The sequence below is a fragment of the Panulirus ornatus genome, chromosome 6 (genome assembly GCF_036320965.1).
Source record: "Panulirus ornatus isolate Po-2019 chromosome 6, ASM3632096v1, whole genome shotgun sequence".
NCBI classification, from domain to species: domain Eukaryota; kingdom Metazoa; phylum Arthropoda; class Malacostraca; order Decapoda; family Palinuridae; genus Panulirus; species Panulirus ornatus.
This window is the reverse complement of record NC_092229.1, coordinates 52,041,138-52,068,930: the sequence shown is the minus strand read 5'-3', so window position 1 is coordinate 52,068,930 and position 27,793 is coordinate 52,041,138. Positions and strand designations below refer to the sequence as shown.

The 27,793-nt window shown below is 39.4% G+C and overlaps 1 protein-coding gene across 3 annotated transcripts in view; it reads left to right on the top strand.

Annotated features, from left to right (window-relative positions):
- The window catches only part of LOC139749231 (limbic system-associated membrane protein-like), a 94,126-nt gene that overhangs the window by 29,082 nt on the left and 37,251 nt on the right, over positions 1–27,793 (top strand). For all 3 annotated transcript variants that reach the window (XM_071662943.1, XM_071662940.1, XM_071662942.1), the window contains exon 2: positions 3,027–3,370. In XM_071662943.1, the coding sequence (XP_071519044.1) occupies positions 3,310–3,370 (61 nt within the window). In that variant the 5' untranslated portion in view covers positions 3,027–3,309. The remainder of the gene's footprint in view (positions 1–3,026; positions 3,371–27,793) is intronic.

The following is a 27,793-nucleotide window of genomic DNA, read 5'->3' as shown; positions in this document are numbered from 1 at the left end:
GGCAAATTATGACCGGTGACGTAAAATCCCCCGTGATAAAACAACCTTATTTGAACGCATTTGTTGTACGGTTTACTTTAGCTTGCCACGCGACATACGATGTTGTTATGAGCCAGTGTTGTTCCCCATGATGTAATGTTATTACTGTGTTGACTCTCGTGAAACCCCACCCACACCCCCAACCCAATTACGAAATCCTCTCTCTCTCTCTCTCTCTCTCTCTCTCTCTCTCTCTCTCTCTCTCTCTCTCTCTCTCTCTCTCTCTCTCTCTCTCTCTCTCTCTCTCTCTCTCTCTCTCTCTCTCTCTCTCTCTCTCTCTCTCTCTCTCTCTCTCTCTCTCTCTCTCTCTCTCTCTCTCTCTCTCTCTCTCTCCAATTACGATAAATCCTACCCAGTTAGTAAATCCTTACCCACCGCCACCCATCCCAATTAGGAAATCATTCCCAATTACGAAGCTACGATGTGTACACGTGTGTGCCGTTCTCGTTTAGCACATTCACCCTATTTTTAGTGGGGGGTTAAGCAAAGATTCGTGAGGCAAGCAGGGTATTCCCTCCGCTCGTAAAGCAAGGTTTTGAAAGCTCTAATTGGCATCGTATTTTTACCTAAAGTAATAAATATGCTTAAGTTAGACTTTCTCTTGTAAACACTGGGTTATTACATTAAGGTTTGTATTAGACTTAAGTCTGATATGACTACTTATTCCAGACTTTGATTTGTGTTACAGTTTCTTTCTTTTTGGTTTTGAAATCTTCATTACACTTATGTTATGAAGCTGTGGTTTATATATTCCTGTATTTTTCATCAGACTTAAGCCTAAATCAGTCTTTCACTCGTATAGCACATTGATCACCTTCAACAGCTTTACTATTTCAGGCTTTTATACCAGTATTAGATCAACTCATATCTTACAAAAATTTACTTAAATCTAGCGTTCTTACAACATAATCCGTGACATAATTTCAATTCTCGCTACATTTAAGTTTAAATCACACGTGATTTGGTTAGTGTGGCTGTTATCGAACTTGATCCACAGACACACTTTAAACTTTTTAGATCGTATGGCCTACCGTACTAACTTGTAGATCTACTCCATCAAAGTACTGGTCAAGTGAAGAACATGGGATTGAAATAGTTTCCAAAACAGCACATCAACCAGTCTGGCGAAGAACAGATCCCCTGGACCTTGAGACTCGAGGTCCTCATGTCTGTAACCTCTCCCCAGCCCACGAGTCTGCTGGTCATATAAGACAATGGACATGCAACATAGCAAGTTATGACTAAGGTTATGGGACCTTAGATAAACCCACAGGGTAATGGAAAGACAGCCAGTGCAGACCATAATTCGCTTTGCATTCTCGCTTTGAGCTCAGTTGTTAAACTCTTACGACGAATTCCAACATTTCCTCCATCTCAGTCTTGTCAAGTGATGAGAAAGAAATATCGTTCGAGGTAGAACTGTTTCCTAACATTATCATTATGATATATCGTGAAATGAGGATTTCCTGTACGGATATATGTTTCCCAATGCTCAACTGGTTTGAAAATCATATATTCACCCATAACTGATATGCTGATAACTACGAGGAAAATGTTTATCAGCATATAAGTACACCAGTGTGAGTGACTTGTTGCACTATAATTGACGTATGATGTATATAATGTGCATCTGATGACGTATGTATATCTTTATTGAAATAGCCAGTCCATAGAGAATGATGTCGCGGGAGGAGGGAGAGAAGCAACAGGGGCTTGGTGCAGCAGTGAGGACAGTAGTGTGGTTGAGTGGAGGTGAACATCGGGTGCACCGAAATCGGAGCAGTGAATATGAGTGACGGGTTATAACAAGCAGTGATAACCACATCCCCCGTCACATATAACCTAACCGGTCCAATTACCTGACGAGGAAACACACGCACACGCACACACACATGAGTATACGAAGCGTCCAATTAAACCCATAGCACAGTAAATCCTCGTTATGTTGGACATTACTCAAATCCAATCGCTCCATCTGTCATGGAGGGAATAGGTCAGTAGTATCTGTCAGACACATGTAGGTGTTGGGTCCACTCCACTCCTCTCCCCTCCCCCAGCACACTGATGTAATACGCCAATAAACAATAATGTGTGAGGCACACACACACACACACACACACACACACACACACACACACACACACACACACACACACACACACACACACACTTACACAGACACACACACACACAGGAAATTCAAGAGTAGATATCGTGTGTGCGAATAAATCATTTTGTTTTTCATACTTTGACTCTCTCCTCGTCTCCTCCCTCGGGTTCTTGCTCTTCCCAACCTTTAAATGAACATCTCCTTTCCAGTCCCTCTCACTGAGCTCATTCCCTGCCCTATACACACCCTATCCACAGTGCAGAAGGCAAGCTGGCTTAAACCTCTAGACTGATTCTTTTTTATAATTCCTTCATATTTTATCTATCTTTTTTCACTTATCATTTTGTATAAGAGTAAGATCCTCTTGCCTCTTGCTTTTTCGAGTTTCCTCTTCTTTTCCTTACCTTCTTCGTTCATTCCAGTTCTTCTTTGTTCCGTTCCTTCATGAGCTTAGACAAAGATTCATTCCATTGTCCCCCGTGCTAGTAGGCTCAGCTCCTGCCTAGCTCTTTAAGTGTCAGTTTCATTGTGGCCTTCATTCAGCCTTACACCCATATGGACTTTCTCTACGCTCGGCCATTGTCATAGCACATGACTGGACGAAAAGAAGCATCGTGTAGATAACTGAATCCATGAAAACTAGGACGAGTATATTCAATGCGATTTAGGAAAACACAAAAAAATAATTTCAATTGTGACATTCTTTATTTCTCTCGATAATTTGGTCTGTGTATTATACCAGTCAAGTGAAGAAATCTATCTTATAGTAAACTCCAGTGATTATCTTCATCATTAGATAAGAATTTTAATGATTTTTTGTGTGTTATCTACATGTTCAGTGACGAAACATGTAAATCTAAGCCATCGTCTCTTACAGGGGAAATAAACAGACAATGACAGTTGGAACTACACTGGACCATTAGAGAAGGGAGTGAGTGAAGACATTTCAGTGTAGCATGAGTGGACAAGAGGAGAGAGTGAGACCCTCCAACTATGGAGAGGTGGAAAGGCAGGAACTCCCGTGACGCGTTACCAATCTAGAGAGGGCGCCTTGTTCTCTCGGTCATCTTGTATGGCTCACTCCCGACCAGGAGGCTGGCTCTCTTGCTAGCTGAAGGCGCAGCGACGAGGAAGAAGTCCCTATCCAGAGGTGGGAACCCATGGTGAGGAGCTGTAGCCAGATGGGAACAAGTGTGCAGCCCCTACTGCTCTCCGTGGCGGGTGAGTTGTTGAGTTAAACATCTCGTTTCATGCTCGTGTCAGATTCACTCCTCTGTCTCTGTGAGATGATCTGTGGATGTCGCCTTCTCTCTCTCTCTCTCTCTCTCTCTCTCTCTCTCTCTCTCTCTCTCTCTCTCTCTCTCTCTCTCCCTCCACCCGACTCAGCTTACCCTTTCCGAAAGTCAGCATCAACATTCGCCTCACATCCAGTTCCCATCCGAACAAACATTTTTTTTTTCCTTTTTTTCAGTTGACAAACTCCTCCAGCAGTCAGCTTTAGGATTCAAAAAGAGCAAAATTACCCCCACAACCCTCCCTCTCAGACGTTTTCAACCCTCATCTTTCTCACACACACACACACACACACACACACACACACGCACACACACATATATATATATATGTATATATATATATATATATATATATATATATATATATATATATATATATATATATATATATATATATATATATATATATATATATATATACAAAAACAGAACAGACGAACTCTGACACATAGATAAGACCTCACATTGACTACAAAAAAAAAATGTTTTTTGCTCACATAAAAAGCAAATATGAAGTGATTCAGATATCTCAAACTAGTTTCCCTGGGAGAAAATAGGAAGAGGGTGGGAAGATAAACCCTCTAAAGACGTGTCATGTTGATAGATAACTCCCCTTGAAGTACCAGAACAACAATATCCATCACTCACCTCAAAAAAAAAAAAAATCTTCCCCCTTGTGCTGCGCCTTCACGATAACTACAAGTTGTAATAAAAAATCTTGTTATATAAGTTGGCCATGAAACTTTTGCAAAGCCATTTCATTATTCATTTTTTTTTCACTGTCGAATACCAATGATCTTTTAAGACCATTTTGATTTCCAATGTCTCAGTAATTCTCTGCCAGACGTTCAAACTTAGATCTATTTTCGTTTTGTTCACATATGGAATGATTTACCAATTCGAATGGTTGAAGGCGGTACAATTAGATACGTTTAAGAATAGATTTGATAGACATGTTGCTTCAGGTTCACTACTAACATTATTTGATCCTCCCATCGTAAATGTCTATCAGTATTTGTAAACCAATTTCATTAACGTTTCTCACACATGATTCCTGGAAATAAAGGCGTATTACATCCCTAAAAACACCTAAAAATCCCCAAACACCAGGAGGAATTTTGGATTTTCGTGACTGAAATTCTTATCATATATCTACTCTGTGTCTTTATCTTATAATCTCATGTAGTTTTGACTATTAACAGGTGCTTTAAATAACTTTTTGGGAAGGTTATGAGGAGACCAAATATGAACATATATATATATACATATACATATATATATATATATATATATATATATATATATATATATATATATATATATATATATATATATATATATATATATATATATATATATATATATATATATATATATATATATATATATATATATATATATATATATATAGATAGATAGATAGATAGATAGATAGATACTCATGTAAGATTTTTCATTAAAACTGTAAGAAGATGCTGAAATGAGATAGTAATGAAATGTGTAAGTTGATACTAAAACAAGGTGTTTGACATTGCGTTAAATATATATTGAAATTAGTCGACCATAAATTACGTACATCGATGCTGAAATTCGAGATGTTTCATGCATGAAAGACTTCAGGCGTTGAATAATACATCTCCATATTCATTAGAACCGGATCATACAAACTGAGACGTTAACTAGACAACGCAATATGTTTTGACGCAAATGAGACAAATGCTCAGAAAATGTATGTAAATGGTGGAATATGACAGAAAACGAGGAAAAATTGTTTTTCCTGCAGAACAAGGGCAAAGAGAAAAAGGATCCATCCCTTTCATAGAATGGAATAGAAAAAAAGAGTGTGTGTGATTAGGAAAAGTGCAAGAGTCAGATCAAAGAGAGAAATATATATATATATATATATATATATATATATATATATATAGAGAGAGAGAGAGAGAGAGAGAGAGAGAGAGAGAGAGAGAGAGAGAGAGAGAGAGAGAGAGAGAGAGAGAGAGAGAGAGAGAGAGGAATCATCAGGCAAGAACAGACCCGTTGATCATCGCGCAGGCAGCAGGATGTAGGCGTGGTCAGAGTGTAGGCGTGGTCACAGGTTGGCGTGGTCAGAATGCAGGAGTGGTCAGAGATAGGCGTGGTGTGGAAATGGTCGAAGTCTGAGTTCTGTGTGGTTGAGGGAGACACACTACCATCACTGCTGGTTCATCCCTCACCCAAACTACCATCACTGTTGACTTAATCACCATCACCCAAACTACCATCACTGTTGCATCAGCCATCACCAGCCAAACTACCATCAATTTCCAATCCAAATAGAGAGACAGATATTCAGAATATATTTCATCTGATTCCTCATCAAAAGATATTTTCTTTTCCAGTTTCTTCTTTTCATAGATATGGTCTTGAATATTTTGACTTTACTTATACAGCTTTCGTTTTCCCATACTGAGCCTACAAGGATGAAAGATCCTCCTTTGGTTCTTTCCTCAGTTTATTCCTCTGGAAAACAACACAGGAATTGAAGGCATCCTAGAAATTCGCATTAGTTGCTATCATTCTTACATATTTCTACTCCTATTTCTTCATATGCAATGATTCCCTTACACTTGTTTGCCATTTTGCTTTAGCTTCTAAAGAAAAACGAATATTCTGGGTCTCACCTCCGTACGCTAGCTTACATATTCCCTCACACACACTTCGCAAATCCTCACTTTCCATACCACATATTAAGACGATGCATCTCCTCCGCATCGCTGAGTAAATAAATAACGAGCAGTTCACCCCTTCATACAAGCAGTCAACTCGTACACGATTACCTTTCCACATTTCTTGTGGATTTCCTTATTCTATCATGTCGCCATTGACACCTATTGCTCCCCATTCATCCCCATTGTTCCTCCCTCTCCCTTCCTCTGTATAGCTATCAACTATCCCTCTCCCTCTTGGGTCTAGGTAAACAGCGGCTCCAAGCCTTGTGTCAACACCCAACTCCCCACGAGAGCAAGACAGGGTGGCATGCCTTAGTTAAGTCCGTTTGCTTTATTACTGCCACTAGTTCCCTTGCAATTCACCGGACCCCAAAAAATGACATTCGTTTCTCAACACAACAATGTATATTTTCCTCTCTCCTGAGGAAACAGATATGTGTTGAAAAGTTTAACTAGAGTTGCGTTAGCCGCTTTATATGTTCTATGAAGGTGAGCGTTCATATACACTTTGTTCCTAAATATATATATATATATATATATCATTTATCATTATCGATCTCCTAGATGGGGGAGCACAGCTAAATTAGACAATTTAGGATAATAACATAATGGCCAGTGTATCGCCTGGGAGTTGATATCACCAAGAGCACAGCTCCCTGAAGGATAATTTCATTTGATGCGCAGGGAATCAGTCTTTTGCGCTGAGGCGTCCGTAAATTAGGCATGTCAGAGTACTAGAACTTTATTGCAGGATATTTACTTTGACTTGCAAGTGGTATTTTGAGCTTGTAGACACGAAAAAAAAACACAATGATAAGGATGTAAATCGTATATCAGTCTTTCATACTCATAGAAAAACAGTCGACTCATGGTTTAACTTAGCATCTTGATACCATATGTGTAAGAAAAAGCAGGTGGCCGACAGTTGTTTTCATGATTTCTTCTCTTTAGAAAACAAACGAAATTGGAGTGAAATCAGAAAGATATTTTCATCATTTGTTATTACATATGTCTGTCATGTATAATGCGTTTTACCACAGATATAACAGTGTTTTTTTCAAGTAAACGTGCAGGAATATATATGTGTCAATGTAGCTAACAAAAACATGCATAGTTATCCAGTCTTTCTTTTCGTGTTTCTCACAATACCCGTCTTCCCACCTCCGTATGATCTGCGTTCAGTCCGTCAAGGTTACCAAGCTAAAGACAAATTTTTTCTATCATTTTCATTCTAAATGTACAAAAAGAAAGCAGTAGTGAAGACAGCACAACCTGGCATGTTGGGATTTGATTGTCTCGTGTCTAAACAAACTTCGCGAGGCAGACATCTCGACTAAACTTCCTAATCACAGGTGAAGTTCGAGGCGATGGGACTGAGACTTGAACTTCAATAAGATGCTTTGATTCTGATTTGTTTTGTGCCACAGCTATAAGGATTTTGTCATCCAATGATGGTATGGTCTGTTTATAGTACGTAAGATGTTATTTAGATAAGTTAGCCATCTCATATACAAGTATATATATATATATATATATATATATATATATATATATATATATATATATATATATATATATATATATATATATATATATATATATATATATATATATATATATATATATATATATATATATATATATGTATATAAACACACGTATATACACAATGTATATAAATATACATCTGTTCTTCCATCAGTACCTTGATAAATTTAACTCCATGTTACCCCTCACCCTAACCTGAGGATGGGATTTACCATAAAATACCTCAAGCCTGTGTCTCCCAGCCTCCGTGTGACTGCGGTAACCTCACGCCCATCTGTGGATAGTATTGCACAACGTATCATTACGACAGTCAACGATTTACAGCCGCCATGGTCGAACCCTCTTCCAATTTACGACACTGGTAATTGGCACATCCTTCAAAAGTGAGACATTAAGATCTACATCTTTATTATGCATGTAACATGAATGCTTTCATACGAATGGCCCCGAGGTATGCACGATTTCTTGGCGAGAGCATTGTAATGATAATCATGAGAAAATTACATTATATGAAGTTCACAGAACGACGCAAAGCGAGTGTTGACTGTGCACATTATTTGCAAGGATTATGTTCATCATTTTCATGATGCCTGTGTATGTTCTGTAATGCTTTCATGCATAACGAATATTTACTTACTGCATCACTTTACCTGAATATATATATATATATATATATATATATATATATATATATATATATATATATATATATATATATATATATATATATATATATATATATATATATATATATATATGTACATATATATATATATATATATATATATATTTTCCATAAACCTATTGGGCACCCAAGACAAAGCAGGAGCTGAAAATATTTCAAATATGTACATTTTTTTCTGAAATGTTTTCTTATATCTACCCATTGAAAAAAAAATGTAATTCGCATGAGCAGAAAACGTCAAAACAGTGCTTACCTAGCAATGCCATGTTAAGTTTAAAGCAATGGTAGAAAAAAAAATATTAGAAAAAAAGATAGAACAAACGTTCAGCGTTTTATGTTCGTCTATTTTTTGATGAGTTTTGACGTGCTCATTTTACGATGGATTTGTTTTACCGAATACAAGAAAAATGCAAAACACTTGCTGACCCAGAGTGAGACACGTCAGGATGAAGGATTCAAACATGCAACTTTAATCTCGAGTTTCTTGAAAATCTATTCTCTCTTTTTCTCGTTCCTCTTTTTTTCGCTTGTCTCTACATTTCTTCATTTCATTCGTTCCAGTTATCTTTCAAGTGAATATTCTCACATGCAATAATGCAATGATTCACTATGTGTATGATGATATCTGTATAAACGACAAACACACACACATATACAAACAGTGAAAGACAGACAAATCTACATAAATGCTAAGACAGAGTCACACTCACACATCTACACATCCATAGCCAAAGACAGGTACATATAGATATGTACTCTTCTCATAAGCTCACAAAGAAGGTCCAGAAAATTAGTAATGAAATCGTGGATTCTTATAACAAGAGCATAATGTTTTGTATTCTTGTTGGTAATGGTTAAGAAACATGGTCGCACGGCTGTAGAATTAAAGTGCATTACGGGTGTAGAAATAGGTCAAGAAATTGGTTCTACGGCTGTAGAATTAAAGTGCTGTTTGGCTATAGAAAAAGGTCACGAAATTCGGTCCCACAACTGTAGAATTATGTTCTGTATGACTGTGGAAATAGGTGGAGAAATTGGGTTCCACGACTGTAGAATTATGTTCTGTGTGACTGTGGAAATAGGTGGAGAAATTGGGTTCCACGACTGTAGAATCAAGGCTCTTTATAGCTGTAGAAAATGGTCAAGAAGAAATGGGGGTCCCCACGAATGTAGAATCCAATCCCTCCATACCAGTGAAGATATGTAATTACAACTATGTCATTACACTTATACCCCCACTCCATCCCTGACCTCCACGACCGTCCCACGAACCACCCATTAAGCTGATATATTAACGACACGACTTCATCCTAATGGTCAAGTTCCTCCTTGGCTCGTAAGTGTCGCGTGGGCCACTTGAGCACGTTCATGCCATTTCCTCGGCCAATGAAAATCAGCTTATGTGTTTATGCGGTGAGACACTGTCACAGGCGAATGACTCTCCCACCATCGCCCACTCATGCAGCTTTCTTGTCTATATTGCACGACTTTCGAGGAAGTCAGATTTTACGATTCTGCCTTCCCTCATCTCCTTACATTATCGAAGATTTTTTAGACATTAAGTACTACCTTCTTGGCTACTTGGAAAAATAGGGGCATAAACAATGTATTGATGCTATATAATAGGCAAATATCCGTGGCTCGCATATTATAGCAATTACTGGAGTTTATCTTTATGGACGGCGTTTTGGGCCAAATTTTCAAACGCTATGGTCCAGGGAGAGAGGTATGTAATTCAGGTGAAATATGTGTTATAATATTATCGATAATGAGTCTTTGATACCTGGGGTACTTATGGATAATAGCAGGAAAATGACTAGTATGAAATTTTACTGCATCCACTTCTTTAAGCTACGTGGATAGGTAACGTTGAGACATGCAGACCAGTACCCTCTCTCTCTCTCTCTCTCTCTCTCTCTCTCTCTCTCTCTCTCTCTCTCTCTCTCTCTCTCTCTCTCTCTCTCTCTCTCTCTCTCTCTCTCTCAGAGGGACAAGATTTCATTTTCATATTCACTCAGTTACCTCCTATGACCCGTTTTTTGGAATGTCCTGCTTTTACACTTCTTTTCCTGTAGCCCCAAGGCTGCCTTGAACTCACTAGCAAGGACAGGATATGAAGATTTCACTCAAAAAAAAAAAAAACACAAAACTCACACCTCTCTCGAAAGGTTACCTGGGTTTGTTCCTGTTTCACCATTTGTAATAACATCCCTCATCGCGAGAACCTGAAAGTTTTCTCAAACTTTCGGAGCGAGAGAGGAAGTCATATCTTCACGGGTCCAGTTGACGTACACAGGCGTTCATTCAAGCGAGAAAGAACTGTCTCAAGCGACTGGTTCGTAGTCGGCGATTTCAAATGAATCACAGTTTTCACTCGACTTTCCTCGAGGATTGACTGTGTCAGCGGGTTCAACTGGCTCATTCACGCATGACCATCGTGAAGATTCCGGTATTTGGACAGCATTTTGATTGCTTCCTCCCTGAAGCTTCGTCCTGGCTCTGTGTGTGTGTGTGTGTGTGTGTGTGTGTGTGTGTGTGTGTGTTTGTGTGCTGCCAGTGTCTTGGACTCTGTAAGATTCCGTTTTCTAAAGAATATGTATTATTACTGAAGTTCTTGAACTTGTCTGCTGCAACTTCCTGGATACGTCTTCAATCCTGCATAAAAACGCAAAAGAAATCTTGGTGTGTTCGACAAAGCACTCAAGGATTTGACCTCAAAGATAACTCAAAGGCAAAGACACTTTAAAGCACTCCTCATCTCTCTCTCTCTCTCTCTCTCTCTCTCTCTCTCTCTCTCTCTCTCTCTCTCTCTCTCTCTCTCTCTCTCTCTCTCTCTCTCTCTCTCTCTCTCTCTCTCTCTCTCTCTCTCTCTCTCTCTCTCTCTCTCTCTCTCTCTCTCTCTCTCTCTCTCTCTCTCTCTCTCTCTCTCTCTCTCTCTCTCTCTCTCTCTCTATCTCTCTCTCTCTCTCTCACTCTCTCTCTCTCTCTCTCTCTCTCTCTCTCTCTCAGCCTTGACGAGATTGTACACCGTGAGCGAGACCTGGACTGATAAAATCCTGTCTCTCTAGTAATATGGAAGAGGTGTAGGACATCATAACCATGCTAACTCCAGACCCTAGAAACTTTAAAGCTCTCTCTATTTCGTTGTTGCCCTGTCTTGGCCACAACTGGCCTTAATACTCTAGAGCTGTTCTTAGAGATTGTTGATTGCTCGATATCCAACTTGACCAGTGTCCCACACGCCGTCATGTTTTTCATCCATGTGACTGTCTGAATGATCTCCGCTTGGTTGTGGACGCTTCCCTGGATTGTGTCCCAATGGCAGGTATATCTGGTCTCACTAGAGCTTCGTCACTTCGCCACAGATGAAACCACTCAATCTATATCCTTTTCCCGAACATCATATGACCTATTGGTGCAGTATTTTGTTCAATGAACTCCAGTATGTCTTCATCTTAAGTGGATATTATGACTGTATGAATAGACACAGTCTCTTGCTTCAGGTGCCTTAGCAAAGAGAGGATGAAGAAAGGCCACGCAAGATGTCTCTGCAAACTAGTTCCTTCCCATGTTGTCCACAGCGGTGAAGCTGCTCGAGAATCTATACACTCGTCCCCACCATCACTTGGACAATCCTCCTAAATCCTCCTTTCAAAACTCCATTTCCAGCTTTGAGAATTACTCCTCCTGAACTGCCATGTTTTCCGTTCCAAACGTAGGATTCGGTTGACAAGTGTTGGTGTTGTCATCAGTGTGGCACCAACCAACTGGTTTGCTCCCCATCTGTGGCACCCTCGAGCAGGATAGACCGAGACCAGATGATTACCATATCCAATTCTTCTGCTGGACGACCCAAAGAAGACAGATGAATGTCAACCTGCTCCAGACTAACAGACTCTGTTTAGAGATGAGATGCTAAATATTCAACAGAACCTAATATTTGCACTACTTGATTCCTCTGTTTTCTCTTCTAAAACTTATATTTTTTCTCTCCCTTATGGTTTATTTTGTATTTCTATTTCCCTCATCGTTTTCATCCACTTATGCTTCATGATGTGTTATGCCATCTTCTGCTTTGGCGCCTCGACAACAAGTTGTCCTCCATCAAAGATGGGTAACAGTACCATCTTAAGGCTGTCCATACCGTGCTCCTCTTCTTGGTCCGTGGTAAGCCAAGCTGGGCAGGTCTTCAACCCCTCTCTCATTCATATCACCCTCTGCTCATGTAAGATTTTCTCGTCTTGGTTCTCTCCGTCCAAATTTTTCCGGGGCTGGGAAAAAAACCATTTTTATCCCTCCCCCTTCCCTTTCCTTCCCTCCTCCTCCTCCTCCTCGTACGCAACATTGCCCCTTTATCTCGCCGCCTCCCCCACACAAGACCCCCCTTTACTTTTTCCCCCTTTCCCCGAACAGAAAAACATCTTGGTTTGCCTTTTCCCTTTCGTCTAAAGCCCCCTTGCCTTCTCTCTCTCTCCCCCTCTTCCTTTTCCACTCCCCCTTTTTCTTCTCTCTCTTGTTCCCCCCTCCCCCTTTTTTTCTCTCTTCTCCTCTTTTAGATCCCTCTCTCCCCTCCCCCTCTCTCTGTTCCTTCTCTCTCCCCCCTTTTACCTCTCCTTCTCCTCTCTTCTCCTTTTCTTCACACACACGTTTTGAGCACCCCCCAATATCCACCTTTAACCACGTTTAAATTTGGGTTATGCCTTTTTGGGAAAAAGCAAATATACCCTTTGGAAATACTGGGCCATTAACCGGAATTCCCCCACAATGAATTTTCCCCAACCATGAATTAATGACGCCTTTCCAAAAACAGGCCCAGATTTTTAAAAAGAAAATTTTTACCTTTTTTTTTTTGGGTGGAGGAAAAAGAAAAACACATTTACCTCGTAATTTTTCTTTTATATTCCCCTGCTTACCTTAAACTTTTTTTGCAGGGGTAAATTTTACATCTTAATGCACCCGTTTTTTTGGGGTTTCCCGTTTTTAAAAAATTTAGTTTTATATATTTTTAAAAATATTTTAATAACTAATATATATATAATTTTTATATTATATAATTTTATTTTAAATATATTTTATATATAATTTTTATTATATTGGTAGATAGATTTGATAGATTTGATAGATAGGTTTGAAAGATAGAAAAAACAAATACATTTTTTTGCAATTTGCATTTTGTTGTTATCTACAAAAATAACCTTTTTCTTCCCCTTTATTAAAACCCGAATAAGGGTCCTGTAAAAGGTCATTTTTCTTTTAATTCTATTTCTTTTTCTTTTCCATTTCTGTTTCATTCTTCCAATATCGCTCGTGTCTTTTCCCCCCCCATTTTTCCCCAGTAACTACCTCAAAGGGCCAAAATTTCCCTTTTTCCCTCCTGAAAGGAAGACCAAACGTTTTTCCGTCCGTACAGCTCTTTATTTTTTTTATTTACCCGAAAAACTTTTTAAATTTGGAAAAATTAAAATTTTTTTTGGCAAAAACCCACGGCCCTTTTAAGATGGGTTTCCTTTTTAAAGGCCCTTGCTTCCTTCCGGCAGCGCCATTTCCCCTTCTGGAGGGCTACCTTCCAAAAACCGTTTTTTTCGAGACTTTAAATGAAGGGGCCCCCGTTGATTTTCCCCCGTTTTGGGTTTTTTGCCTTTTTAAAAAATTTTTTAACCATCCTTTCTTTTTTTTCTATATGTAACCGTTTTTCCTCCATCATTTTCCCTTTCCCCTTTCGACATCTCCAAACTTTTTGCTTCCCCGTTTTCCCTTTTTCATTCGAAACCCCCCACTTCTACTTTTTTAATTTCCTTTTTTTGTCCCCCGTTCCCCTCATGATTTGACTCATCACTGACATCCCATCTCCCTAGCCCTCTCTTCCCCGGGCCTTCCCCTTTTGCCACTCTACCTTGACTTGGTTTCCCCTTTTCCTTTTTTGACATGGGACGACCCTGTCTCCCCTCTCTTCTCCCCCCCCCCTTTTTTCTTTTTCCTTCTCTGAGAGGATATGGGGGAATGGGGGAATTTTGGGGTTTGGAAGGTCGGATTTAAAACTTCCCGTTTCCCCTTTTGAAAAGGGTTTGGAAGGGGTTTTTAGGGATACTATCAATTTTCCAATTTATTTTTTATCTCTTCGCAGGGGCCTTTTGGGTCTTGTGGTATCTAGCTTTCCCACGTGTGATCCCTTGCACCTTTTATTTTTCCTGGGCACTCCATCCCCCGTCATCTGATCTACTTTTTTCCCCCACTTTTCTCCCCAAAACCACCATGAACCCCCAACCGCCCCCTTTAAACTGGGGTTATTTTTTAAAGCCAAATTCCTCGTCCAGCGAGCAGCTGGACTGCGAGTTTTAAACAAATCCATGCACAAAAATCCCCTAAAGGGGGCCCAATGATTTCTGGAATTGGTTCCCTCTTCCCAAATTTTCCCTTTCCCCAGGCCAAAATACCCCACGTGACGAGGGAAAAAGGTTTTCCCCCATGAGAAAAATTTTTTTAAAGGGGGGGGTTTAAAACTACACAAGGAGCAAACCAAAAACAAAAAAAGGAAAGTTTTCTAAGACATTTTTATCCCTTCTCCCGAAAAAGTTTAAAAGGGGTTGCATTTCGTATTCAACAAGGGGGTTTATGAAATTTCAAACACATTGAAATGAATCATTTTTTTTCTATTAAAACCTTGTCCAGCTTAAACCCCCTCCTTTCCTTTCCTTTCCCCAATTGGGAAAGACCAATCCAAAACCCCACCCCAACCAAATTTTCTCTGGGCCAGCCTTTTAAACCCCATAGTTTTTTAGGGGGGTGAAACCCCACAAAACACACCAAAACACAAACACTCACACACACACAATTACACCCCCACACACCCCACACACCACAAAACCCTAAGGCGTTTTCCCTTTTCAATTTTCATGGGCCCGTAAGGGCCCGGGGTTTTTTCAGGGATTAGGTTATTGGCTATAGAAGTGTTTTCCCAAACCCAAACCCCCCCTGGAAACATTTTTCTCCATTTCCTTCCCCTGATTGGGGGGATAATAATAATGGGGTTTTATGGGTATCGTTTTTTCTAAGGTTTTTGCCTTTTTTATTTTTTAAAGGAAAAAATAATTTCGATATTTTTTTCGTCTTTCCTTTGCCATGGGCCCCGCTGGGAAAAAGATGAAAAAGTATTCGTCCGGAAAAAGGGCTATTTGTGTCCCGTTCTAGGACGAAATGGGGGGTTTTCCCTTATTTTGTTTTTTTTTTTCTCGTCTTCGACATTTTTTTGTTTTTTAAAAAATTTTGGCTTTTTCGGGAAATTCTCCGATTTTGCAATACCAGTGACGGGGAAAAGAAACCCCTAATGGGGCCCAGTTACTATCTTTTCTCCCGTTTTTTTTACCTCTGTTCCCTTTTTTAAACTGTACATTGTTTTATATATGAAATATATATAAAATTTATAAAAATAATACATATAATTTTTATATATATATTAAATATAAAATTTTAATATATTATATATAAAATATATATAAATATAATATATAAAAATTTATATATATAATATATATATTTATAAAATATTAAAAATATATATAAAAATTTAAATTTTAAACATATTTTTAAAAATCTGCGTGTATGTGTTTTGTGGGAGCGGGAAATTTTAAAAGTTAAAGTGAACAAAAACAAAATAAAAGAAAAGGGTTTTTTAAACATAACTTTCAGAATCCCAAGAAAACAAAACTACTACATCCGCCCCGCAAACCCCTTCAGATATCGTGGGCATTAAACTTTTTTATTCTAGGATACAAAACCAGGTAAGGTAGTGTGGATAATGTTAGCGATGCGTCCGCAAGAATACTGTTAGGAGAAAATAATGAATCTAGCACACGAAATGATACCAGATCACGAACAGGAAGGATAAACACACACACACATACACACACACACACACACACACACACACACACACACACACACACACACACACGCACACATAGACACACACAGACACATAGACACACACACACACACAAACACACACACACACACACACACGCACACACATATATATATATATATATATATATATATATATATATATATATATATATATATATATATATATATATATATATATATATATATATATATATATATATATATATATCCGCAAAACTTTCATTCCTCTCGTCTTAAAAATCTATTTTAGTATACAGCCTCCAACCCATAAAATTCACTTTGGAAAAATGTAATGCCGACGCGACCTGGAGTTTGCTCAGTGTGCCTGTAAGGCGAGAGGACCTGCGGGAGATGGCAGCGAGTCCATCAGCGCCGAGGTCCTTCCTGCAGAGTCAGTGGAGCGAGCGCGTCTCTGAAGCGCTCCACGCCGGCCCTGAATAGTGAAGCAATCAGTCAAACACTCTCGAACGCAACTCAAGGCCGGGAGAGGGAGGGTGGTCGACTCCATCACTACTACTGCCTCCTCCTCCTCCTCCTTCTCCTTCTCCTTCTCCTCTTCCTCCTCTTCTTCCTCTTCCTCTTCCTTCCTGTAAGGATGATGAGGGATAAAGGGAGAAAGAGAGAGAGAGAGAAAGAGGGAACGAGGAGGAAGCAGGATGAGAGAGAGAGAGAGAGAGAGAGAGAGAGAGAGAGAGAGAGAGAGAGAGAGAGAGAGAGAGAGAGAGAGAGAGAGAGAGAGAGGTGGGAATAGACGAGGAAACGCTGGTGATGGGGTCAAAGAGAGGAAAATGCATGTAGGCCTTAATTCCTTATTTCAAATTTATGTGTGTGTGTGTGTGTGTGTGTGTGTGTGTGTGTGTGTGTGTGTGTGTGTGTGTGTGTGTGTATGTGTGTGTGTGTGTGTGTGTGTGTGTGTGTGTGTGTGTGTGTGTGTGTGTGTATGTGTTTGCATGCCTGTCTCATTTGTATCTGTGACAAACTGTTTCTTACACTTTCTATTGGATGTGTTTCCCTGTCCTTTTGCCTTTCTTTGATCTGTCTCTTCCTCCTCTTCTACTTCTATCTCCATTTATATCTTTTCATCTTCGTTCTCTCTCATTTTCTGTGTTGCTTCTTTTCCCATCCCTAAAATTACAGCCTTTGAACTTACTCGATATCTTGGTGCTTCTGAAATCTTAGGGACATGAGGAAGACAAAATAACCTCTTATGACCTCTTAGTGGCCATTGACTTGAGGAAGACAACCTGACTGTTATTTCTTAAAGGCTAAAAGCCAAGGGAGAAACAATAATGCATTGATAAGTTCCTCACCTTCTATATCTAATCTCAAGATGGTTTCTTGGCCATTTGGATCTTCCTGATTCATAGTTAATGAAATTCTTATAACTAGGCTGGTTGATTGTTTAGGTCTTTGCCCGATTATCTGTAAGGGTCATTAAGGCTGTTGATGATAACCTAGACTACATCAATCAAGGAAATCTTTGACTACTTCATCAGATATTAAGGATAATTCTAAGGCCACATACACTCACCACTGTAGTCTAAGGCCACATACACTCCCACTGTATTCTAAGGCACATACACTCCCACTGTGTGAGGACCTACCTCATAACTCGGCATAAAATCTTCCACAATTCTGGCTGACGGGGAAGAGGTCATACTGTTATTTAGGAATACGTATGCCACGGGTGTTGTGTTAAGGTATGATTCATAACATTCCTCAGCCCAAGGTGGCTACCAAACTAAGGCTATATATATATATATATATACATATATATATATATATATATATATATATATATATATATATATATATATATATATATATATATATATATATATATATATATATATATATATATATATATATATATATATATATATATATATATATATATATATATATATATATATATATATATATATATATCTTGAAAACAGGTGACATTAGTTATAGCAATTAGTGATAGTAATAGTAATTAGTAAAAGTAATTCTTTTACATATAAACACAGGAACAAGACTCCTTTTCTCCTCCCAGCATTTCGCATATAAACACAGGTGTAATCCATGCTCCAACTAAATGGGTCGTGGTCAACTAAACAGGAGAAAAAAAAAGGGAATCCGTTTAGTTTCGCTCTTCCGTAAGTGTCTCCCTCACTGAGACGCCCTTGTTTACCTTCTGTTGTTACAAATCTCAGTTTGTTGATTTAGTCAGACTCCGTAACTGTTTGTATGAGAGAGAGAGAGAGAAAAAGATATCTGAAGGTGAGATCCTTCACCTTGGGCTGCAGACAAGACATACATTTATCATGAGGAAGCGACGCTTTCCGAATACGGGAAAGTGGAGAGGTGGAGCCGTGTTGGAATATTGGTAAGTAAAAGGTGCAGCCGTGTTGGAATACGTAAAAGTGGAGGGATGGAGCCGTGTTGGAATGCGGGAAAGTGAAGAGGTGTAGGCCGTGTTGGAATATGGGTAAGTAAAGAGGTGGACCCGTGTTGGTGTACGGGAAAGTAGAGAGGTGGAGCTGTGTTGGAATATGGGTAAGTAAAGAGGTGGACCCGTGTTGGTGTACGGGAAAGTAGAGAGGTGGAGCTGTGTTGGAATACGGGATAGCGAAGGGGTGGAGCCGTGTTGGCTTCTCTCTCTCTCTAGGCTTAAAGAACATCGACTTAATACCCGTAAAACGTCTGCTGATAGTCACGATATTGCTCACTTACATACTCACGTCTTGTAAGTTTCTTCTTTTATGGCCACTGTTGTTCCCCCTTCTGTCCTTTAATTACGTTTTCATGGTCACTATTATCCTACCCCGGCCAACGTGTTCATCCGTTTCAGTCGTGTCTTCCTCATGACCTCCGTTAGTACGATATGTACTCTAAGATGAAGAAATAATTGTACCTTTGTGATCGTCTGGCAGTCGTGGTTTCAGCGGTGTTTTCTTTAGCATTGCCCGTTGCTTCATTATCATCACCTATGCCTGCTCCATAGTTAAGAGAGATATAGACTTGTTCTATGTTTCGTAAAGTCCTTTTGTCCAGCCTCACCCCATTCAAAAGCATTTGGCTGACCGAACTTCAGAATATTGACTTGTGGAAAATTTGGCGTTGGTGGTTCTCATGCAAGCGTAGTGAATGTAGAGAGAGAGAGAGAGAGAGAGAGAGAGAGAGAGAGAGAGAGAGAGAGAGAGAGAGAGAGAGAGAGAGAGAGACTCCATGAAAAATTCTTTTATATCTAGCGCAGAAAAATATGGTTTCTGTAAACTCAAAGGCGTTTCTCCAAGACCATAAAGATATTGCATTTACGTCAGGGATGTGGAGTTCATGATGTGATGGACGTGGCCTAGCTACGTCACAGGTTTAGCTCTGAATACTTCAGCAATAATAGCTTGCTTTTCGCCAAGGGTACAGCAGCTTCCAAACCAAAGGTCTGGGTTTATGTGATCTTGTGCTAGTGGTATAAGAAGTGATGTTCTTGGTATTGATAGCGGCAGCAGCTACGGCAGTAGCAGTAGTAGCAGTTGTTGTAATAGCAGTTGTAGTAGTGTAGTAGTAGAAGCAACGGTAGTACTAGTAACAGTAGTACTATAGTAGTAGTAAATGCAGCGCTAGTAGTAATAATACTATAGTAGTACTACTACTTTTTCTACTGCTATTACAGCTACTACGATTACTACGACTACTACTACTACTACTACTACTACTACTACTACTACTTCAAAACTGAATTGATTATAAACACGTTACATCAAGCATACCCGTATGAAATTTCCACCTATATACCTCTGGTCCTTCACTTTCATCATTAGTAGTAGCAGCAACAACCATCTACGGCAGGATGAATGTCTAGAATACCACACATCATCTACATAAAGTCGTCAATGAAAAGGAATTAATCAAAAGTAGAATTACACTATTAAAACGAAAAATATATATATATATATATATATATATACATATATATATATATATATATATATATATATATATATATATATATATATATATATATATATATATATATATATATATATATATATATATATATATATATATATATATATATATATATATATATATATATATATATATATATATATATATATATATATATATATATATATATATATATATATATATATATATATATATATATATATATATATATATATATATATATATATATATATATATATATATATATATATATAAGACAATCCTCCAACACACCTGGAGCCCCTTGAAGGAAGGGACACACATAATGAGCTAAAAGAGGCAGACTCCCTCACTGCTCCTGAATTAACAAAAGAACTAGCATAGCCTTAGGCCATGGTGGCGGGGAGTAGGTGGTGGTGGGTGTTGGTGGGTTGGAAGGGTGGGCTTGGGGTGGGTTCGGTCCCATATGGCAACTCAGTTATCTGAATTATAAGGAATGATGCTGTGGGTGTTGGGGTGGGGAGGGGGTGGATAATTTCTTCCCCTCACCCCCCCACACACACACCATAGAGGTCGAGAGGTAGAGTGGGGGAGGGAGGTTGGAGGGAAGGGGAGGTGACAGGGACGGACGGTGAGGATTCAGGCTCTGGAGGTCAAGAGGTTGAGCGTGTGAGGTCGAGGAGAGTGGCTCTCACGAGGACGGGTGAGAGGCCACCTTGAAATCCCAGAGGCTCTTAACATCTATTATTATTCTCTCTCTCTCTCTCTCTCTCTCTCTCTCTCTCTCTCTCTCTCTCTCTCTCTCTCTCTCTCTCTCTCTCTCTCTCTCTCTCTCTCTCTCTCTCTCTCTCTCTAGTGTGAAATATAGGAGACAAAGTAAGCCTATAAACTTTGTGATGTGTTGGCCTACAAGAGAATAAGAAGTAATCGTAGGGGGAAAAAGAGAGAGAGAGAGGGAAAGAAGGGAAACCAGAGAGAGAGAGAGAGAGAGAGAGAGAGAAATTTATATGGACTGAGATTTACTGTGTGTGTGCTTGTTTGTTCGTGTGTATGTATGTATATTTGTGTCCACGTGATATATTATCATATGTGTGAGTGTGGAAACGTTTGTGTGTGTGCGTGTGTGTGTGTGTGTGTTTGTGTGTGTGTGTGTGTGTGTGTGTGTGTGTGTGTGTGTGTGTCCCCGTTTATATATAATCTGGGGGAGTTTAGGATATCAGAAATATCCTCCAGTAGATAACCTCCTCATAAAACCATCGGGTCTTCTGTTATCTGATACTACCAAATGACATTTTCTTTGCCGTGATGTGAGAATTTTGGGGGGACTAACCAGCGGGTCTCAATAATGAGATTTAATGAGTCATAAGTGAGAGTTATAGAGAATGAATACTATGGGAATAGAATGAGAGATGAGGTATTTGATGAGTGATTAAGATACGATGTGAGTAGAGTGTAGATGAACTGTGAGGTGATGAGATTTCAAAGCATTAATGGTTTTCGTTTGCTAACTACGACAGGTAAAAGGTGGATGCTCTTGACGCTACCTCACAAACGCGGGGAACGGCGAAAAAGTACGAAAGAAAAAAAATATCGAAATTTTTTTGGTTATATTAATAATTAATTCATACTTTCTAAGTCAAGGTAGCCACATTTACCAAATTTACGGTGAACAAAAAAAAAATCATGATGATGACAAAGGCTATAAAACTTATAAAGTATGAAGAAATATTACAAAGAAATGCTTTTAACCTTGAACGGTAATTTTCACACACACACACACACACACACACGCATCACACATACACACACACACACACACACACATCACAGCAGCGGCTATGTTATTAACTCGAAAATGATCGCTGTTCTATTACATGCATTGACTCGAAATTGAAGCTAATTTGTAACTAGGAATACATAATGTGGCGATGCATCAATGATTATCTCTAATGACGCCTTACAGGCGTTCAGTTTCTGAAGGATTATGAAATGTGATCTATATTACCTCAGACGCCAAGCATTTGCGTCAGCCCTAACGCCAAGCATTTGCGTCACTCCAAACTCCAAGCATTTGCGTCACACCTGAAGGCAGGCATTTGCGTCACCTCTACAGGCAGGCATTTGCGTCAGCCCTGACTGCAGACATTTACGTCATCTCTGACGCTACGCATTTGCGTCACCTCGAACGCTAAGCATTTCACGCTGTGTTCTGATACCAAGAACATATACATTGGCTTTGATGACGAGCATTTTACGAAAGCCGTACGAACAAGGTATTTACATCATGTCTGACGTATTCCATAAGAATGGTTTTTGACATCCATTCACTAATGTTCTCAACCATATCATCACTGTCCTTTATAACGAAATTGAGTCCCATTACCTTAAGATATATTAGATAAATCTTCACTGTCGAGTAAGATAACTATACCTTTCACATGGCAAAAAAAAAAAGAAAATAAGAAAGGCAGCATTAATGAGAAAAAGAATTCAACATTAAAACTTTTATTAATTTCTTAGACTATGTCTTTATTAGTACGTTCACTGCCCACCAGGGCCCCCAGTCATGATCATGGTGTGGAGGTGAGTGGCTGTGGACCTGATTCTGAGAGTGTTATGTAGCTATTGATTCCAGTCGTCAGCTTTTGTTCCCCGCCCTGAGCTAACACAATGCCTTTCTACCCCTCCTTACCTTCCAACACTTGACCTCTCGCACAATGAACAACTTTCACTAATTTCTTTTAGGAATATAATTTGTGTAATTTGAGAGGAAAGAATACTAAGGATATATATATAAATATATATATATATATATATATATATATATATATATATATATATATATATATATATATATATATATTCACAGAATGTCTATCCCCATTGCTTTTCTCATCTTCTCTCTCTCTCTCTCTCTCTCTCTCTCTCTCTCTCTCTCTCTCTCTCTCTCTCTCTCTCTCTCTCTCTCTCTCTCTCTCTCTCTCTCTCTCTCTCTCTCTCTCTCTCTCTCTCCCGGGTTATCCAGTGACTTGTGACTTCCTAACCTTTCCTCTGCCTCCCTTGAAGCTCGCTATGTTATTCCTAGGTCCTTGCTGTGTTGAGATATAGTTCGCCTTGACCCACGTGCATTGCTGGAGGGGGGGAGTCTTCTCCTCCACATTATTATTCATGCTGTTATCTTTGCTTATCTTACTATATCTGGGAGTCATATTTTCGATCGGTGGAGGTCGTAATGTTTGATGGGAGCGAGGAAGAACTGCTCCTATTTGTGTGCAGGTGGGGAGAGTCGTGCTTTACGCCTGTAAATTTGTATATTATGCTTGTGTGTGTGTGTGTGTGTGCGTGTGTGTGTGTGTGTGTGTGTGCGTGTGTGTGTGTGTGTGTGTGCGTGGGTGTGTGTGTGTGGGGGTGTGTGTGTAACTGCACTTTTTAGCTTGTTTCAACATACGTATGTGTTTTACGCATATATTACCTTACGTTTGTACTAATATATAGTAAGGACACTTGTCAATATGTGAGGACATGCATGTCTACCTCAACCATCAATTTTTTCCCCAGTTGAGTCAAAACGATTTCCTTTTTTTTTTTTTCCACCTCATCGAAGATCAAATGGAAAATACAGAGAGGTGAATATATTCGGCCTGAACGCTCACGCTGGATATAATGGCTTGTATATATTCTCTGTCCACGAAATTATGATGAAACATACATAATATCCCACACCACCTCTGGTTGCAAAATATAATGCCACACACACACACACACACACACACACACAAATATATTTGATTATTTGTGTGTGTACTCTGTATTAATGTATTTTTCTTTTTACTCCACTTGTTTCAGTGATAAACATAGATTATTACCAGTGATGCTTTTCTTCGTAAATCAGCATTCTACGTAAAACTGCACCACAAACATCTACCTCTTCTGTGGAACAAAACCTTCGCTTCCCTGGCTCTTTCAACTCTTAAGGTTTTCCTTCTTTTTTTTTCCCCACTGTTTTTGTCAATAAGTCTGAGTGGAGGAGCGCTTTCGTTTCGGAGCGGGGATAGGGTATGTAGGGGTCATGGGACGGGGGGGATATGGGAGAGGGGGTGAACGAAGAGGAGCCCTTCTGGAGAGGAGGGGAGGGAAGGGCAGTGTGTGAAGTGGATGGGGGTCCCGACGTGAAGAGGTTCGAGGAAAAGAAGATATGATCATTGTTGACTACGTGATTTGTGTGTGTGTGTGTGTGTGTGTGAGAGAGAGAGAGAGAGAGAGAGAGAGAGAGAGAGAGAGAGAGAGAGAGAGAGAGAGAGAGAGAGAGAGAGAGAGAGAGAGAGAGGGTGTGTGTGTGTGTGTGTGTGTGTGTGTGTGTGTAGAAGGTGAGGAGGGCCACTTTGTCAAGAGTACAAGGCAGGGGATGGAATGGATCCTATTAGGAGAATAAGGTGTATCATGTTACTCTCCCTCCGTGCACTCACGAATAGGAAGAAAATGCGGCTTGGGAACGAAGCCAGAAACCATCAGACACATGACAGAAACTCTTGAAAAGAGAACGAGATAATTTGCCCACCTAGTAATGATAATAAACCACCAAGATATTTATTATCTTCAGTAACTTTATCTTTAAACTTATGATTTATTGTCTTACAAATCTAACCTCATAAAAACAGTGAAATTATTAGTCTCCTGTTACCCACTAAGTTTTCTTTTCAGCCACTGAGTTCGAACCCTGTCATTTCATATTCACTGCAGAATTATCTGTGTTCCCTCCCTCACTTATCTTAGATCTATGACCAACACGTTTATCTTTTTTTCGGGGGGTTGGAAGGGGTTCCACCGATTTGAGTGTTTTGTCTAGATTACTTATGATTGTGTTTTTCTTCTCTGTGTTACTTACGATTTATTGCTCAATTATGTGGATTCTAACCCTATTTCATTCGCGATGTATTGCCATGGTAAATTGCTTTAGTATCGTTTTTATGGTATTAGTTGTAACAGTATTTTGGACTTATTCTCCTTGTGGTTAGCATATAGTGGCTGCTGTTTATACAGTGCTAAAAATTCATTATTCATTGCTTCTGGGGAATTAGATTCTTGATAATAAGGACTGAGTGGTACCCTGTGAGATATGATCGACTTAAGAATATGCAATTCTTTCTTCTGCTCTCTGTACCTAAATTGTTTTCCTGGAACCTGATCCGGAAGCCATCATTAGGCCAACTTACATATCTTCTTGATACTTTATCTGAACTCTCAAGTAATAAGAAATAACGATTGATATAAATGTAATAAAGAAAATATATTTGATGACACTGCCTACCAAAGGTCTTCATCTATATCAAATTATGACTAGAATTCCTTTTCTGTTCCACCTTCGTCTTATAGAAAAAAAGAAAGAAGTCTTCTTAAGGTTTCTAATTCTCTCATTCCACAGCATTTTAAATCATCCTCCAACATTGCAAGGGACTAGATCCTTAGATTACATCCCACAACTATAGCGTTTTCTCCTTATTCACGATGCTAACTGATCGAATCCATCCACCTTATACAGATACACGAGAGACTTGAGGTTGAGGGAATAATAATGAACGAGGCAGTTTCATTGGTAGGGGTATTTCAAAGAATAGTGGCCACTATGAAAATCTGACTATCAAAAAAGGGAAGTTTAGACTTTATGAAGGTATGGCACGTCAGTGGCTTACTTTCACATCAAAATTGTAACGTGATACGCAGTACAGTAGCAGCTTGATGTCACAGCAGTAGCTGGATATTACAACACTGGGTGACATCATGATGTGACCGTGTTCCGGTGGCACGACGTATGATGGCCTTGACGTCACAGCACAACAGTGAATTGATGTCAGAGTATAAATGAATCTTGAAGTTAGAAGTGGGCGTCCAGTGTAGACCCAGTGAGGGAAAGTGTTATCATAGATTGTAAAACGTACATTTGACACAGTTTGAAGACAAAGTTTGGCCTTGGCTAAGGCTTATGGAATAGTGAGTAAGAAGACATCTAGATTTAGGCTGAAATTTGAAAGAAAAAGGTTATGAATTACATGCAGGACATGTAGAACATGTGTTCCTACTGTACCCCAGCAGATAATCTTATAGACTTTCACGTCTTCTGTTAACAAGCTCCCCCGATGTACTGCAATGAACTCACTCTCGACGGAAACAGATACACTCAGGTAGACATGTTTCTTGTACTCAGTAGGAAATCTAGACTAATGGGGAAAACACATTGAGAGAATAACTGCTGTAGTATGAATCAATTCAGTCAGGTACTAGTGAGTGTCTTTACAAAGATAATCCATCTACTGAGTACATGGTAAGTGGTGTATCCTGTGAGATTTATAGCTTAAGTTCGAATCTCACAGCGTACAAAGGTGGATATCTCCTTCAAGGCGGTCACCTTGAAGACGACATGGCCAGATTCGAGATATGTGTGGGTGAGGAGAAACTGAGGACAGATAAGTGTTTGTGAACAAAGCTGTCTTAGGCAGTGATGAGGCAATTACTTTTTGAGGTGGTTGTGCCTGAAAAATTCAGTCATGAATTTGACGGATGCACATGGATACAGAGATGATACAGTAACAACGCTGCCATGGTTTCGAAAAGGAGCGCACATGTCACACAAGGGCATACAGAGAAGTCTGAAGGTTAAAGAAAACGGGGAATGAGTGGTTTTCATTCGAGGAAAAGACCATCTAAATAATGAAGCCGACTGGCGAAGTGCAGCCGGCAATAAGACATTAGCAGCACTCAACACTATACAGAAAAGGATCCTCATAGGACGATTAGCCAAGCTTAACATCCGACCCTCCTCCACCCACCCTAATTCTCCTCTCCAGAAATGCACATTACCAATACACTGTCAACATCAAGCCTTCTTTTTCACCACGCCAGAGGCCTTTAAGTGCTTTTTAAGTGTTTCAGGAGGGCATTAAGGGTTTCCCATGATCATACCGCAAATCACAGAGCGATCCTCGCTAAGTCCTACTAGTTCATTCCAGGGTCCTGACCATCATACGACTATATACTACTGGATTCTCACTCCTGTATTAGAGTATATAAGAAGATCCTTTTATATCGTTGTATAATAGAGGATCCTCTCGAACCCTTACTATACTGTATTAAAAGATCCTTCCTTTCGTATAACAGTATGTCTGTGGATCCTCTTCATATAGAATCCTGGACCATAACTCCATAACGTACCGGAGGATTCTAACACTCTAAATAAAAGCGAATCCCAAAAGATTCTCACCATCTGAACTAAATCCCTCTGGCGAATCCTTTCCATAAAAGCGAAGCTCAACTCCCTCTTCCTCCTCCTCTCCCCCACCTCCTCTCCAAAAATCCTTCTCTCCCCTCCACACAAAATTATCCATCATCACCGAGATCGACTCTAATTCCTTCGTCTTGAAGGAGGTCACGGCAATGTTGGGGATATTTCCACTGCCTTGATCCCCTCGGCACCAGCGGCAGGAGCCCTCCGCACTTACTCCCTCATCTCGAAGAGTTAATTGGCAGAAAGTTGCCCTTGGTAAAGGGGTCTCTTTGA